Source organism: Mustela putorius, unplaced genomic scaffold (genome assembly GCF_011764305.1).
Source record: "Mustela putorius furo isolate JIRA1106 unplaced genomic scaffold, ASM1176430v1.1 tig00003836_pilon_pilon_pilon, whole genome shotgun sequence".
NCBI lineage: Eukaryota > Metazoa > Chordata > Mammalia > Carnivora > Mustelidae > Mustela > Mustela putorius.
Window position 1 is genome coordinate 31475120 of NW_025421989.1, and position 18217 is coordinate 31493336.

At 35.3% G+C, this 18217-nt stretch overlaps 1 protein-coding gene across 1 annotated transcript in view; it reads left to right on the top strand.

Moving 5' to 3' along the window:
* The window catches only part of CFAP47 (cilia and flagella associated protein 47), a 529980-nt gene that overhangs the window by 216816 nt on the left and 294947 nt on the right, over nt 1-18217 (top strand). The window contains exons 35-36 of the mRNA XM_045089444.1: nt 17642-17739; nt 18026-18142. Of these exons, the coding sequence (XP_044945379.1) occupies nt 17642-17739; nt 18026-18142 (215 nt within the window). The remainder of the gene's footprint in view (nt 1-17641; nt 17740-18025; nt 18143-18217) is intronic.

Below are 18217 nucleotides of genomic sequence, written 5' to 3' on the forward strand. Positions count from 1 at the left end.
TGAAGAGATGCTCTCCAAAAGACAGTCTTAATATCATTGCTGATATTTTCAGCTCTATAAAGTATTAAATTTTAGGTGACATGCTCGAATCTTGTGTGTACTTAGTTGATATCAAGTGAAATTTAACTAGAAAACATCTTACATGTCATTGTGACAGTCATGTTGGAAATCACTAAGTGCAGTAATGCTTCATGAATTTGGGGGGAGGTTGGTCATATTAGGTCCAAATACTGAGGCAAGTGGGTGGTCATTAAAGAGACCTTCAGTGTTCAGGTGGCCACTCCTGGTTCTGTCCTTATGAAATGAGGCTCTATAAATTTTCATCCTACAAGCCTTCAATTTTTGTTTTTTTTTTTAAATTCCAGTTTGCTAGTCTAGTGCATTTTTTCCCTCTGTCATAACCACTGATTGTAGTGAGATGGATGGCACTGTGCATGCTGGTTGTTTCTGTGGCTTCAATTCGGGCCCCCTCTTCCAAGTACATACATACCTCTTCTGTTCAGAAGTGGTTGTGTTTAATTTATTATATTTATTTTTTATACTGAACCCTCAGAGTTTAATCTAAATTTTAGAAATAAGAAGAAGATTTAAGAGTGATTTTAAAATGAGACTTTGAATTACGGTTGTTTTAACTTAAAGGCATTCCTTCAACAAACATAGTGACATCAAGATTGAAACAGTTATATTGATATATTGGTATCAGGCAGCAGTAAACATAGAATATTTTAGTACCTTCTAATTGATTTACTGATAATGTCAAAATAATTTGACTTGAATCTGCAATTGAATAAGATTCATATTTTATAAAACTGTATTTGGCCCTTTCAAAAATATTTTAAAAACTGCAAATTATTAGATTACTGAGGAGTGACAATTTAACCAAAATAGTATAAAATAATGTACATATATTAGAAATTAGTATATTCATTTGTTGTAAAATTATTATGGTTCCATTTTTATCAACAAAATGGTCCGTCCAAGTTAATTTCAAAGAATTTGCTGCATTTTTAAATATAATACATTACAGGCACTGGCCTCTTTACTTTAAAAAAAAAAACACTGAGTTTTATGCTTTTACAAAGTTTTTGCATTTTTCTCTGCTTGGACTATTATTTTCCTATTAATCTTCGTGATACTGTTTCTCACTTTATTCAGGTGTCTGCTCAAATATCACTTTATCTGACAACATTTCCCAGTACCCTCTAAAATAGCTTATCCTTTCATCTTTCTCTTTCTTGCTCTGTTCTTTTCAATAACATTTTTCCCAAAATTATATATATAAAATGGAGAGTCTGTTTCTTCCAATAGAATGTGAGCTTTTTAACAGGAATAGTCTTGTCTGTTTTGTTGTTCACTGGTGTATTCTCAGAGCTAAGAACAGTGCCTAGAAGAAAACAGATATCAAAAACTGTTTGTGTATATAAATGAAGGAATATGGAGACACATTCAGGTTTTATATATTTTTCTATCCTATTCCAGACAATTGGATATATATTAGCTTACCCCTTTGTACCTTTTGTACAAATTTCAAGAGTTGGATTGAATGGTTGAGGTAGAAGGAGGCACTTTCCGCATTGAACATGTACCTGAGTACAGGTTGGTGGGCTTAGTAAGAGTGGAGGTCCATGAGGAGAATCTCTGTGAAAGATTTCTCTTGGGTTAACTTGGGCTGAAAAAAAGTCATTCTCATTTCCCCAGATTTTTATCTGTCAACATTGACACTTATTCTGCTTAGATTCTGCTTAGATTGGTAAAATTGGACCATCCTCACAACTTGGTGCAGTGGTTCTGTGGAGGGTAGAAGGTAGGGCTGCACCCAAAACCTTTCGATTAAGAAACTGTTGAGGGTGGGACCTAGCAATCTGTGTTTTATTAAATCCTCCATGTGATTCTGATGTGCACTAAAGCTATAGCGTCCCAGAAAGTAGTTTCCCTAGTGCTTTTAAATTGTTCACAGAATGATATTTGTTCACAGTTGTATTTCTGAAGAACCCCTCATTTAAATAACAATTCCTTTGATGTTGTAGTAGATGAAAATTTCCTCAAATTAATGTCAGGCATCAAACCACAGATCCAGGAAGATCAGGCAATACCAGGCAGGATGAATGTAAAAAAAAAAAAAATAAAAAATAAAGCTTTATGGCTAGGAATACTATATTTAAATTGCAGAACATCAAATATAGAGAAAGAATTGTGAAAGAAGCCAGAGGGGGGAAAATACCTTGCCTATAGAGGAGTTGAGATTTATATCCAAGAATTATATCCAACGTCTCAGAAATCATGTAGTCAGGAAGATAGTGGAATATTTAAAGTGTTAAGAGTTAAAAAAAAAAAATACTAACCTAGAATTCTGTAGCCAAGAAATTGTCTTCCAATAGTGAAGGAGAAAACATTGCAGAGAATAGACAGTGGAACTTGCTTATACATTTTTTTTTTTGATAAACTGATCAGTTGGCAGCTTGCAGAGTCATCTTTATGAACAATCTGTCCTTGATCAGCCTGATGGGGCAACAAAGAATTTTTTAGTTGTTTATGGCTTTTGCAGAAACTTGCTGGGTTAAGCAGTGATGTCAACACATAGGTGGTTTCCATATTCCGTCTCTGCTGAGGCCTTTATATATTTCTCATTAGAATTTCATTGTAATGATGTAGGAACTAGGAAGGATGTGACAAGTAAGCGAGCCTTCCTCTGTGAAGGAGAGTATGGAGTGGTAAAGTTGGAATCAGTTGGTTCAGAGGCCTGGCCATCCAGGGCTTTGAATATCAGGACAATATTTTAGGACTTCATTCTGTTGCCTTGGAGAATAATGGGAGATGGCTAAGATGGCAACTGCTATGAAAAAATGGGTATTTGGTCTGGTGACCATAGTAAGTCTGTGGTTTGAAGTACACTGAGGTCACATACATTTGATCAGCATACCCCAAATTTAGCACTGAGACTGAGACTTCTTAACCCTGGACTTTCTATGATTTTGCTCAAGGGTATGTGGTGCCACGTAGTCAATGTTTGGGAGTTTCCTTTCCTAACTACATGTAGTTGCTGAGAGGTGCTGTTAAAAAGCAAACAAACAAAAATAAAAACAAGAATAAAAAAGTTATCTATCCTGTGTTTGAAAATTCATAATATGTGGTAATTTGTCCAAAGAGTGGTGAATGTCAAAAAAAATTTTTTTTTCCATGTAATAAATGAACACCTGTTTCATGTAAGTAGGGGACCATTTTAGGGCTTGCTAGGAGGTACGTTTGCCCTTTTACACTTACACTCTCGTTCCTGCTAGCTCTTCATATTGTGTGTGCTTAAGCCCTCTATCATTAATACAACAGTTAATGTTTTTCACTGATGAACCTTTTTTTATACCTTAGAGACAGCTGCTTCTTCAGTAGATCATGCTTATGATAAAGTGTCTTCTTTGTTATTCTTTTGGACCATTTTCTTCAATTGCTACATTTGATTGCTAATGGAAATTTCTCATCCTATAATCACCTGGTGATTTTGAGAACAGCAATAGACCATTTTTGTAACATAAAGTTTAATTTCTGAGAGGAATAATACTTTCATTTGACTGCACTTTTAACAAAATCCTGAAATTGGAGTATTTTGAACTGTCGGTTCAAAGGAGCTTTGTTCTACAAAATAATATCTATTATTTAACTGATGCTTATTTCAACATTTTTTTTCATGAAGTAACAATTGTAACTCTTATAATTGGAAAATACTGTTTTTATTCTATTTTTTTAGTGGAGTAGAATCATAAATTATATTTGGCAACATCTATCTTTTATGTACTGTCTAAAAGTGTCCCTGGTTTGACTTATCATGGGATAGTTTGTTAAAGTAAACAACATTCAGTATACAATTGAGAAATTGTACTGACCTTTTAATTCTATCTATTCTTAAAATTAATGTAGTGTTGAGGTCCTTCATTTGTATGCATTGGTTGTTTCACATGTGTCTAATGTTCAACTTGATTAAATCAGAAAATAGTCATTATTTACAAAAAACTCTATATTTTTCCCAGAAGTTCCAAATTATCCCTTTAATGTTTAACATTAAATATTTATCATCAGGGTACCTGGTGGCTGCATTGGTTTAGTATCTGCCTTCAGCTCAGGTCAGGATCCCAGGGTCCTGGGATCCAGCCCCACATTGGGCTCCCTGCTCAGTGGGGGGATGGAGGGGGTGGTCTGCTTCTCCCTCTCCCACCTCCCCTGCTTGTGCTCTCTCTGACAAATAAAATCTTAAAAAAAATTTATCATCAGGATTGCAAGATTAAAATTTATCATCTACAGGTTGCATGTAGATAATAGAAATGGTATAATCTGATATTTTAATGTTACATTTAGAATATTTTGTATTGGGAATGTGACTGTCAGTCAATATGTAGAACGTCATGATTAATGTGAAGGTTAACACTAAATCTGGAGAAATGCTAGGCAGTAATAAAAAAGTGAGAACAGAAAATTAAACCTTTTTTTTTCCCAGAGGAAATAGCATTTTTTTTCTATTTTTTATTTATTTTTTATTTTCAGCATAACAGTATTCATTATTTTTTCACCACACCCAGTACTCCATGTAATTCGTGCCCTCTATAATACCCACCACCTGGTACCCCAACCTCCCACCCCCCCCACCACTTCAATCCCCTCAGATTGTTTTTTAGAGTCATTAGTCTCTCATGGTTCATCTCCCCTTCCAATTTCCCCCAACTCCCTTCTCCTCTCTATTTCCCCATGTCCTCCATGCTATTTGTTATGCTCCACAAATAAGTGAAACTATATGATAATTGACTCTCTCTGCTTGACTTATTTTACTCAGCATAATCTCTTCCAGTCCCGTCCATGTTGCTACAAAAGTTGGGTATTCATCCTTTCTGATGGAGGCATAATACTCCATAGTGAATATGGACCACATCTTCCTTATCCATTCGTCCATTGAAGGGCATCTTGGTTCTTTCCACAGTGGCGACCATGGCCATTGCTGCCATAAACATTGGGGTACAGATGGCCCTTCTTTTCATCACATCTGTATCTTTGGGGTAAATACCCAGTAGTGCAATGGCAGGGTCATAGGGAAGTTCTATTTTTAATTTCTTGAGGAATCTGCACACTGTTCTCCAAAGAGGCTGCACCAACTTGCATTCCCACCAACAGTGTAAGAGGGTTCCCCTTTCTCCACATCCCCTCCAACACCCATTTTTAATGGATTAGCATTGCAGTTCAATAAATCAGGGCAAACGAAGGCAATAGCCACATGTCCTGCAAAATGGAGGATGTAAAAATTCATCCACAATCAATTGACCACATTCTTTCTCTTTCATATTTATACCTACTCAGTGTCAGTGTGTTCTAGCCAGAGACCACTGGGAACATATCTATAGTTGAACAAATTCTTTTCAATGGGCATTGCAGGGGGGGAGACCACACATTATGGAGAATCACGGAGTGCCTCACAGTAAAGGATATTATGGAAGACATTATGGGATTTGTGCGTTGGCTCAGTAAATTGGGGACAGGTTCAAGGAAATAGGGATTCACCTCGATTGTGTGCTATCGGGGGCAGTGGTAGTTCTATGAGTAACTTCATAAATCTTATTTAGAGGGAAGACTACTATAATTGAGGCTAATCCTTTCATTAGTAGAGATGCAGTGGTCACTTAATACTAGCCAGGAGAGGGGGATGTTTGGTGTTGTCAACCATAAAAATAGAAGTTATTTTGTTAGGGAAATGAGTTTATTTGGGAGTAGCAGAGGAATAGCAATTCTGGACAAGCAAACTATGACAAGCCAAAAGCAAGTATGAAGAGACAAGGGGAAATTCCGCTTTCATTAGGTGTAGGTCAAAATTGGGGAGGGTTGTTTTGAACAGAAGCTCATAGGAGAGGTACCAGAGTTTGAGGATGTGATGGTTTCTCATTGGTTACAGGTACATTATTAATAGCTGGGGCAGAGAGGGGTCTTCCTTCTTTTTTCTTAAGAACAAGAAATAAAATACTTCCTATTTCCTGCTAATTATGCCATCTGCAATGAATGGTAACATACATCAATTCCCCCTTCAGGGCTTCCTCAACTCAATTCTAAGTGAGGTTTTCTCTATTCATTTTCACATTATTTTGTAGTATGCCAATTAAAGGACTACAAATTTTACATATAATGGCTTATTTAATCCTCAAAACATGAACATCATGGTAACTGTTATGAGTGTTAACCAGAAAACTAAAATAGAGATGTTAATTTATTTTCCTAGGAAAATATGTGGCTGGATTTTGAATCTAAGCAGTTTGACCTCCAAAGCTCATGTTAAGTATCATTGTGTGATACTGCTCTTTCAAAATGTTAAATTCTTCTTTAGCTTAGATCTGTGCAATCTTGCAGATTCTTTCCTAATGTCCAGAGAGATGTGTCATTTCCTTTTCCATCCACAAGAGTGGGTTTTCAAATCTGGATGCCCTTTTGTAATCACTTGGGAAATTTAAAAAATAAAAACTGATGCCCACCCCCAAGCCAACTGAAATAGAATCTGTGGGGGTATTGCCTTTATGTGGGCAGCTTTTAAAAGCTTTCTAGGTGGTTCTGATGCACAGTGAAGGTTGAAAACTCTAATATGTGCAAATTTAAGAATAAGGAATAAAGATTAAGTAGTGCAAATGAACCTTATAACATAAATATTTGTTTGTTCATAACTTCTCCCCTATAAGTGACTTGCTTTGTTTGGCTCTAAACTTTTTTATATTCACAAACTGGGTGACTTATACAAGAGTATGAAAACTATTCAAAACATTTCTTTTATAAATTTGGCATGGGAGGTATTTTTTCTATTTCTTTTGAAGTCAAAGATACTGGTTGAAACGGAGTCCTGAAGAGGCTCTTTCTTTCTTTTTTTTTTTTTTTCTGTCTTTCTTTCTTTCTTAGAAAATGGTGCAATTGAATCTTTATTTACAAGACACTACAAGGTCTGTTTTTTTGTTTTGTTCTATTTTTAAAGAAAAGGGTGAAAAAATAGAGAAAAGGATGGGATGAAGAGGTTTCTTCTAATCTTTTATTTACATGGATGATCTTGTATTATACCTGAGCTTTTACATACTTAAGCAGAATGCAGTCAACATTATGTCATTAATTATAATATTTACTATATGATTACTTTGTAGATTGTGTTCTGGAATTTATAACCTTTCAATTTTCCAGGAGGTTTTATAATGAATACTGCTTAATAATATATATTATATACAGTTGACCCTTGAACAACATGGTTTTGAACTGGGAAGGTCCACTTATATGTGGATTTTTTTAATAGTACAGTACTGTAACTGTATTTTCTCTTCCTTGTGATTCTCTTAATAACATTTTCTTTTTTCTAGCTTATGTTATTGTAAGAATACCATATATAATACTTATAACATACAAAATATGTGTTAATTGACTGGCTATGTTTTCAGTAAGGCTTCTAGTCAACAGGAGGCTATTAGTAGTTAAGTTTTGGAGGAGGAGTCAAAAGTTCTATACAAGTTTTTCAGCATACAGGAGTTGGTGCCCCAAACCCCACATTGTTTAAGGGTCAACTATATATGTCTGTATCTCTCTTCCCATTTATCTCTCTCTTTCCCTATCTTACTATAGTATATTAAATTGATTTTTAAGTGTAAACTAACCTTACATTCCTGGCACAAATTTAAGTTTGTCATGGTAGCTAATCTTTTTTTAATACCATGCTTGATTAGTTTACTAATATTTTAATTTTTTGCTTTAGTTTACATGAGTGATGACTTGTAATTATTCTCTGTACTTTTTAGGGTTTTTTTTTTGTTCTTGTTCTAGTTTTATGCAACCCTCAACAATTACTTGTAGGCTATTTCTTCATTGTAGGCTTTGAAAGACTTTCTAGAAAAGTGAAATTGCTTGTATCTTAAATTTTGTAGAATTTACTAGTAAGATTATCTGGACCTCTTATTTCTTTAGTGGGATGACTTTTAATAATCTAATTAATTTTTTAATTGTTATAAGATCATTCTTATTTTCTTTTTTCCCTCCCCGTTCCCATTCATATTTTCTATTTCCCATTGAGTGACATTTTGTAACACATGACAGTAATGAATTTCATCTAAATTCTGAAAATATTAGCATAATATTTTTCATTAGTTTATTGTATCTGTTCTGTCATATGTAACTACTGTGATTATTTTCTTTTGATTTCTTATACTTTATTTATTTAGTAAAAATTTTATTTATTAATTTGACAGAAAGAGAGAGAGAGAGAACATAAGCACAGGGAGTGGGAGACAGAGAAGCTGGCTTTCTGAGAGCAGGGAGCCAGGTGTGGGGCTCGATCCCAGAACCCTGGGATCATGACCTGAGTGGAAGGCAGACGCTTAACAACTAAGCCACCCAGGCACTTCTACTTCTTGTTTTTTAAATTGGTCTTTATCTGTAGTGATTAATAACCTTAGCACACAAGACTCTTTATTTTCTTTCTAGTTTAATGAGGCACTTATATGGAAGTTCTACCAAATATTATATACATTACCTCAATCTCATGTGGCTGATCTTCTAATTGCCATTTTTGGTTGATCTTATAATTATTTAGAGTTCAAATATTTTCATAATTTAACTACCTTTAGAAACATGATTTCTGCATTAGAGTATGTATTACTTGGCATTTCCAAAGCACTTTAAAATAATTAAAAATGTACTATGTTATCTGTTCTGAATGTGGGCACAAAAATCCTCAAAATGCTAGCAAACAGAATCCTGCAACATTTTAAGAGGATTAAAAAATTACCAGATGAGATTCATCCCAGGAGTGTAATACTGGTTTAACATAGGAATTCTGGGGTGCCTCGGTGGCTCAGTTGGTTAAGCCTCCAACTCTTGGCTTTGGCTCTGGTCATGATTGCAGGGTCCTGAGATCAAACCCTGCATTGGGCTTAATGCTCAGCAGGGAGTCTGCTGGAGATTATTTCCCTCTACCTCTGCCCTTTACCCTGCTCTCTCTCTCTCAAATAAGTAAATAAATCACTGAGAAGTAGTGGGAATTCCAATCAATGCAGTACTCCATATTAATAGGATAAAAAGGAAAATAAAAGAGACCATCTCAAAGGACACAGCAACAATGAAAATTTATATCTAGCAAGAGACTTATGCCAAGAATATATAAAAACACAACTCAAAAATAAAGCAACAATTAATGGAAGTAAAAAGAAAAAAAGGAGATAAATTATCAACGAGCACATGAAGAGACAATATAATATTAGTCATTAGGTAAGTGCAAAAGAAAAATACAATGAACTAGCACTTGATACCAACTTGGATAACTAAAATTTTTTTAAAAAGTGAAGAAATATTACAGTTATTGGGAAAGATTTATAGAAACTGGAACCTTCTACATTGCTAGAGAGATTGTAAATGGTACACCCACTTTGGAAAACAGTTTAATGTTAAACAGTTTGACATTTCTCAAAATGTTAAAAGAATAGATTAATGATATAATTCAGCAATTCCACTCATTGGTTTATACTCAAAATATTTGAAAATACATATATTCTCACAAAAATTCTTAAATAAATGTTAATAGCAACATTATTCACAATAGTCAAAACATGAAGCAACCCAAATGCCAATAAACTGATAAATAGATAAATGAAATGTGGTTTATAGTATCACAAAATGGAATGTTGCTCATCTATAAAAGGAAGCGAAGCCCTAATACATGCTGTGGCATTGATGAAATTTGAAAACATTATGCTTAATAAACAAAGCCATAACACGAAAGGGCACATATTTTGATTCCATGTCTGTAACATGTTTAGAATAGGCAAGTCCATAGTGACCTAAAGTAGTTTAGTTATTTTCCAGTGGATGAGAGAAGAGGGAAATGGGAATGACAGCTATTGGGTATGGGGTTTCTTTATGTGTTGGAAAAAATTTTCTAAAATCAAGTAGTGGTGATGGTCACACAGCTCTGTAAATATATTAAATAATAATGAATTATACAGTTGAATTGGATAAAATGTATATGAGTTATATATCAATAAATCTGTTATAAAAATGTACTGTTTTAGGGGCGCCTGGGTGGCTCAGTGGGTTAAAGCCTCTGCCTTAGGCTCAGGTCATGGTCCCAGAGTCCTGGGATCGAGCCCCGCATCGGGCTCTCTGCTCAGTGGGGAGCCTGCTTCCTCCTCTTTCTCTCTGCCTGCCTCTCTGCCTACTTGTAATCTCTGCCTGTCAAATAAATAAATAAAATCGTTAAAAAAATGTACTGTTTTAATCATCTAAAATAATTTAAGTATTTATGATATTCATAAAAATAGTATGTGCACTTATTCCTTTAATGCATAAAATGATTCAGTTTTATGTTTAGCCGTCATATCTTCAATTCATAATACTATTTAGGACTATTTTAATATTTCTGAATATTTGAAGCAGTATATAAATAGGTAAGAATATAACTTATAAATCAAAATTTAAAAAAGTTTTAGAACATCCCTGAATTTTCTGTTTCCTGACAAATGAGAACTAGATTAGTTTACTCGTTCTCTCTCTAAAACAACCCTAGACCAACACTTCTCAGATGGTAACATGAATATAAATCTCCTGGAGATTTTGCTAAACTTTTTATGTTTCAGTAGGTTTTAAGTAGGGCCTGAAATTCTGTGTTCATAACAAGCTTCCAGTTGATAAAGGTGCCGCTGATTCTCATAGCACACTTTGGGTAGCAAAATCTTGGAGTATAGAAGAGCGTAGCCTCGATTAAAGCAATTAACAAAAAAGCAGAGAAAATCCTTGATATACCTAAGGCTGTGGTGAACTGGTGGGGGCTTGGCAGCGGCCTTCTTTCTGTATGAATGACAGGTTGGAGGCACGGGATCAGATCAGAGAAGGGAGGTTTTTACTTCTTAACACTATTCTGGAGGATTATTGCCATGCTCCTCTCACAGAGAGCCATGTTTGAACAGCAACAATTCATGCCAGCTGCTGTTGAAGAAATAATAACAAAAGAGTTCCAAAGTTGTGATGGGTTAAACAGAAATAGGTAACTTTGATTTTCCTCTCAGGGAGGTAGAGAACTAGAAAGACCTTTTGTTCCCACCCTTAAAATTATAGCAAAAGCATAAACAAAACAACAGCAAAAACCATATAAATAACAAATTCCCAAATGTGTTAAGTTCCCCAGGAAGATAAGGCAACAAAGTATCCTGAAGTCCAAGGAGAACTAGGTGCTTTCAGGAAGAAATGGGGTAATAGCAATTGTCTGCTTGTGGTAGAGACAGCTAGACATTGATCGTGGTGAGTCAGGGTGGTGGTGAATTGGTAGAAACCAAGTATACACTAGTGAGAGAGCGTGAGATCCCTAGAGGCTACAGCAATAAGGAATGTCTGCATCCTTTTACAGGTTTTTACTCCACAGACTTCACTGTTTGCTCACAGATGACTGGAGAGTGAGTCTGTATGAGAATGTACCCTTCATAGTATAGATCTAGGGGAGGGGCAAACAATTTGTCTGCCTTCTCTATTACCACATGTGAGGAGAAGGACCACACATACAGTTATCTTTAGAGCTCTGATGAAAACTCATTGCAGCTTAAAAAAGAAACTGGAAAATAATAATAAAAACAACAACACAAACCACCTCTACCCCTGAGAAATAGGCCGGAATAATATATAACAGTCAAGTAGGAAATCCCAAAGCAACCATGAAAAATCTCTTACAATTAGTATAGAGTTTGTCCTGGTTGTAGAATGGATACAAAATCAGTATTTAAAAGGGGTGCCTGGATGGCTAATTGGGTTAAAGCCTCTGCCTTCAGCTCAGGTCATGATCTCAGGGTCGTGGGATCTAGTCCCGCATTGGGCTCTCTGCTCAGCAGGGAGCTTGCTTTCCCTTCTCTCTCTCTCTGCCTGCCTCTCTGCCTACTTGTAATCTCTGTGTGTGTGTCAAATAATTAAATAAAATCTTTAAAAAATCAGTATTTAAAAAAATTCTGTTTTATAATGGCAGTAAACAATTGGAATATGTAATTAAAATATATAATTTATCATAGCAACTTAGAATAAAATGCTTAAGTATGAACCCAACAAAATATGTGCAGGATATACATACTGAACATTATGAAACACTGAAGAAAGAAATCAAAGAGAACCAAGTAAATAGAGAAATATACCATGCACGTAGAAGTGGAAGACATAAGAGTAAGATATTTTATTGTCAATATTGCCAAATTGATGTATAGATTCAATATAACCCTAGTAAAAAATCCTCTTTCTTTTTTTTTTTTTTTTTTTTTTGGTTGACTCTACAATACAAATGGGAATTTGAGGGGTGATGAAACTTCTCTGGAAGGAAGTGTGATAAATACATGAAAATGTACCTCTCAAAGTCCTGGAAGCATACAACACAGAATGAGTGTTAGTGCATATATTTTTTTTAATCAGCTAAGACATGGAAGTAATTCAGGATGGAATGCGGGCTGTGACAAATGAATCTAACTGCATTGCCGGTGTTTGACAACCTCACTGAATATAATGGACAGGAAGGGTGCTACCTAAATTATCTTGTAAAAACAATCATGACTGCATACGGTAGACCTAAAGACAAAAGGATTGGTGCATGCACATGTTACTCCAGTTACTCTAGTTTCTTTCCAGGGTATGGGTTTGCAATAATGAAATCGCTTTAGATGTATACTAAGGTTGAACAAATAAGTAAATATGTTGTAGGTAATGAGAACCAGTTTTTTCTGTACTGAAGAGCTAAGTTAGAAATAAGGAAAGTGGGTAGGTCATAATATGTCCTGTGGTGCTGGATTGCAGTTGGTGGAGTTGGAAGTAAACGCATAAGACTTACTGTTATATTGTTATCTATCAGCTTCTAGTTAGGAGGTTTTTCATTAGTTGTTTTCCTGTTGTGGATGTGATCCTCTACAAGATGATAAACACGTTTAGGGGAATTTCTGTCTCTTTAATGATACAAGATGACATTGGGATGTTTAGAGATCATAGTCCGACAAATACTGTCTGATTCACTATCAACATGAAAGCCTAGTAAATTGCCTTTTTTAGACTAAAGTTAGAATTGCTTACAGTTCTTATTGGCTACAAAACTGAGACCTTTGCTTTTATTAAAAGCCAGAGGTGGCGCATATACATTAAGAGAAGCACATTTAGGTTATAAACATCCAGCCCACCAGAAATGTGCATTTTGAACTCATTACTTTGATTGTATCACATCATATATCAGATATAGTTATTTACAGGTTTTTACCAGCAAAAAGTACTTCGAAATATACAGTCCAAAATGTTGTTTGCTATGTATTAGTTGAAAATTTCTAGGGATCTTTGTTTGCTAGGCTGATTTGGCAATATTAGGCTGTAGAGATTCTATAGAATTTTCAATGTTGTAGCATCTCAGATGAATAAATACCAGGTACTGTTTTTGTGAAGTATCTAGGATGTCTGTGGTTCCAGAGAAATTAGTCTTCCAGTACCAGATGTAAAGCAATCTTTTTTATTTTTTATTTTTAGAGAGAGCATGGAGGAGAGAGTGTGCCCGTGAGCACATGTGAGCAGGGGGTGAAGGGTAGGAATAGGGGCACAGGGAGAGAGAGAGAATCTCTCAAGCAGGCCACACCCAGCGTGGAGCCCAACATGGGGCTGAATCTCACAGCCTGAGATCATGATCTGAGGCAAAATCAAGAGTTGCATGCTTAACTGACTGAGTCGCCCAGGCGCCCTAGATGTAAAGCAGTCTTGATTTGTGAAGTTAATATACATATCATGAACATCTCCTGTCATAGTTTCTTGTTTACAGAAAATGAGAGCCATTTGAGGGGATTTATGCAGATCACCAATTTTACCCTTGTTTTCAGATAAGACATCATATCAGACCTTTAAGAATTTAGGCTCTTTTGGAAAGTTTTGTTGTTTTTTCTTTCTGGTTTTGATTTCTTTTTAAGTTTTTATTTTAATTCCAGTTAACATACAGTGTTATAGTTTCAGGTATACAGCGTAGCAATTCAGCACTTCCATACATTACCAAGTATGCATCACAGGTGCTTTCCTTAATCCCCATCACCTATTTACCTTAACCCCTGCCCCCCCACTGCCAACAACCACCAATTTGTTCTCTGTGATCAAGAATCTGCCTATTGGTTTGTCTCTTATTTTCCCCTTTGCACATTCATTTCTCAGATTCCACGTATTAGTGAATTTGCAAGTACCCATCCCTCTCTGACTGACCTATTTTGTTTAGCCTCATATTCTGCATCTCCATCCACACTGTTGCAAATGACAAAATTTCATTCTTTTTTCATGGCTGAATAAAATTCCATTGTGTATATATACCACATCTTCTGTATCCATTCATCAATGGATGGACACTTGGGCTGCTTCCTTATTTTGCCTATTGCATGTATTGCTGCTATACATGTGGGGGTACACGTGTCCCTTTGGATTAGTGCTTTTGTATTCTTTGGGTAAATGCCCAGTAATGCAAATTCTGGATCTTAGGGTAGTTCTATTTTTAACTTTTTGAGGAAACTCTACTGTTTTCCACAGTGGCTGCACCAGTTTGCATTCCCACCATCAGTGCAAGAGCATTCCTTTTTTTCCACATCATTGGCCAAAACTGTTTCTTGTGTTAGTGATTTTAGCCATTCTGACAGTTATGTATTATTGTAGTTTTGATTTGCATTTCCCTGATGGGGAGCGATGATGAACATCTTTTATTTTTTTTTATTTTTTATTTTTTTTTAAAGATTTTATTTATTTATTTGTCAGAGAGAGAGAGCGAGTGAGAGCGAGCACAGGCAGACAGAGTGGAAGGCAGAGTCAGAGGGAGAAGCAGGCTCCCCGCAGAGCAAGGAGCCAGATGTGGGACTCGATCCCAGGACGCTGGGATCATGACCTGAGCCGAAGGCAGCTGCTTAACCAACTGAGCCACCCAGGTGTCCCGATGAACATCTTTTAAATGTGTCTGTTGGTCATCCATATGTCTTCTTTGGATAAATATCTATTCATGCCTCTGCCTTTTGGGTGTTGAGTTTTGTAAGTTCTTTGTATATTTTGGATACTAACCTTTTATCAGATATGTCATTTGAAAATATCTTCTTCCATGAAGTAGGTTGCTTTTGGTTTTATTGATAATTTCCTTTGTTGTGCAGAAGCTTTTTATTTTGATGTAGTTCCAGTAGTTTATTTTGGCTTTTGTTTCCTTTGCCTCAGGAGACATATCTAGAAAGAAATTGCTGTGGTCAGTGTCAAAGAGGTTACTGCCTGCGTTCTCTTCTAGGATTTTTGTGGCTTCAGGTCTCACATGTAGGTCTTCAATCCATTTTGAATTTGTTTTTATGTATGGAGTAAGAAAGTCATCCAGTTTCCTTCTTTTGCATGTTGCTAACCAGTTTTCCAATACCATAATTGGATGTTATTTCCTTCTTTGTCCAAGATTAACTGACCAAGTAGTTACGGGTTTATTTCTGGGTTTTCTGTTCTGTTCCATTGATTTGTGTGTCTCTCTTTGTGCCAGTACCATACTGTGTTGGTAATTGCAACTTTGTAATATAACTTAAAGTTCAGAATTGTGATGCCTTCAGGTTTGCTTTTCTTTTTCAAGATTACTTTAGTTATTTGGGTCTTTTGTGGTTTTATTAGGATTGCTTGTTCTACTCTGGAAAATGCTGTTGGTATTTTGATACGGATTGCATTGAATGTATAGGTTGCTTTGGCTAGTATAGACATTTTAACCACATTTGTTCTTCCAGTCCTTGAGCATGGAATGTCTTTCCATTTCTTTGTGTCATCTTAGATTTCTTTCATCAGTGTTTTATAGTTTTCAGAGGAGAAGTCTTTTACCTCTTTGGACTCATTTATTCTTGGGTAGTTTATTTTTGGTGCAATTATAAATCAGACTGATGCCTTAATTTTTCTGTCTACTACTTCATTATTGGTTTATAGAAATGCAACAGATTTCTTTAGATTGAATATGTATCCTACAAATTTACTGAATTCATTTATCAGTTCTAGCAGGTTTTTTTGGTAGAGTCTTTTGGGTTTTCTATATATAGTATCATGACATCTGCAAGGATAATTTTGCTTCTTTTTTACCAATTCCTTTTTATTTCTTTTTGTTGTCTGATTGCTACGGCTAGGACTTCCAGTACTATGTTAAGTAGAAGTGGTGAGAGTGGATATCATTGTCTTATTCCTCATCTTTGGGGAAAAGCTCTCCTTTTTTCCCCATTAAGGATCATGTTAGCTCTAGGTTTTTCATAGATGGTGTATGTTTCCTCTAAACCTACCTTGTTGAGGGTTTTCATCATGAATGGATGTTGTACTTTGTCAGATGCTTTTTCTGCATCTATTGAAAGGATCATATGGTTCTTAGCCTTTCACTTATTGATGTGACCTATCACATTGATTGATTTGAGAATACTGAACCATAGGGCACCTGGGTGGTTCAGTGGGTCAAAGCCTCTGCCTTTGGCTCAGGTCATGGTCTCAGGGTCCTGGGATTGAGCCCCACATCAGGCTCTCTGCTCAGCAGGGAGAGTGCTTCCCCCTCTCTCTGTCTGCCCCTCTGCCTACTTGTGATCTATCTCCCTCTCTCTCTCTCTGTAAAATAAATAAATAAATAACATCTTTAAGAAAAAAAAATACTGAACCACCCTTGGAACCCAGGAATAAACCCCACTGGATTGTGATGAATGATTTCTTTAATGTACTGTTATCTTTGCTTTGCTACTATTTTATTGAGTATTTTTGCATCTGTGTATATTGGAAATATTGGCCTGTATTTCCCTTTTTCAGTGGTGTCTTTTTCTGGTTTGCTATTAGGGTAATGCTGGCCTCATAGAATAAATCTGGAAGTTTTCCTTCCTTTTCTATTTCTTCGAATAGTTTGGGAAGACTAGGTATTAAACTCTTCTTTAAATGTTTGGTGGAATTCACCCGTGAAGTCCTCTGATCCTGGACTTCTGTTCATTGGGAATTTTCTGATTAGTGATTCAGTTTCTTTGCGGGTTATCAGTCTGTTCAGATTTTCTGTTTTTCCTGATTCAGTTTTAGTGGTTTCTAGGTTTCTAGGAATTTATCCATTTCTTCTAGATAGCCCAATTTTTTGGCATATAGTTTTCATAATATTCTCTTACGATTGTTTGGAGGTTTAAATTTTGTTTTTATTTCCAAAATAATATGTTTTTTCTTTTCCAAGGAAAGTAAAAAAACTTTTTTGACTATTGTTGAAATTCCATAAGACATCCTTTTTCCTTTTTTTCTCTCTCTTTTTTTTTTTTTCATTTTTCTCATCGTCCGTTATTCATCAATCCATTTTCCTTTCAGGGAATAGAAAATTATAGATCATTGCTTTGTTTTTTTGTATGTCACTTTGGAAGAAAGCCTATCAAAGATCAGTGTCCTTGAAAACCAGGGGAATAAAGCCAGGCATAGGTTCTGTTTTCCTTCATAGTTGAACTGAGCACTAAATGTCTCCACAATAAGAATGATTTTAAAAGCATTTTTTTCCTATAATGTCTGTCAGTTTAAAATACTTTCTGTATTACATAGTGACAATATCAGAATACATTCAGACAGATACCATAAAGTAACTTTTTTAGAAAAATAAAACTAATGTTATACTTACTCTTTTTTGGAACAGGAGTTATTCCCTCTGAGAGATGGATAGTAAATTTTGACAAAGACCTTTTAGATGGCCTTGTTTTTGCAACCCAGTTGGGAGCCTATTGTCCGTTTTTGGTAAGAGTCTTTTTTATAAGGAATGGTCTTTTATTATTTGAAAGAACTTAGTAATTAAAATTCAAAGTATTTTTTATAAGGAGATTCTTTTCAGTGTTTTAATTTAAATCACATCTGAATCTGAATGACCAGCATTCCCTTTTTGTTTATTCTGGTATTCTGATTGTAATAATCTACTACTGACAGATGTTAACACTTAAATGATTCTTTGCTGAACTAAAGAGAACAGTTAAAAAGTAGTAATTTTTATTCCTTTACTAAAAGATTTGATTGTTTTCTTTTCAAGATTGAGTCTCATTTTGAAAAAATGTATACACAACCAAAAAGTTCTGAACAGTATCTGCACAATTGCCTGATTATTGTGAATGTACTTCGTGAAATTGGCTTTGACATGGACATACAGGTAGGTGGCTATATATCACATATTCCATAAATATTAATTTCTTCTTTTCATATTTTTTCTAGCTTCATTAGGTAT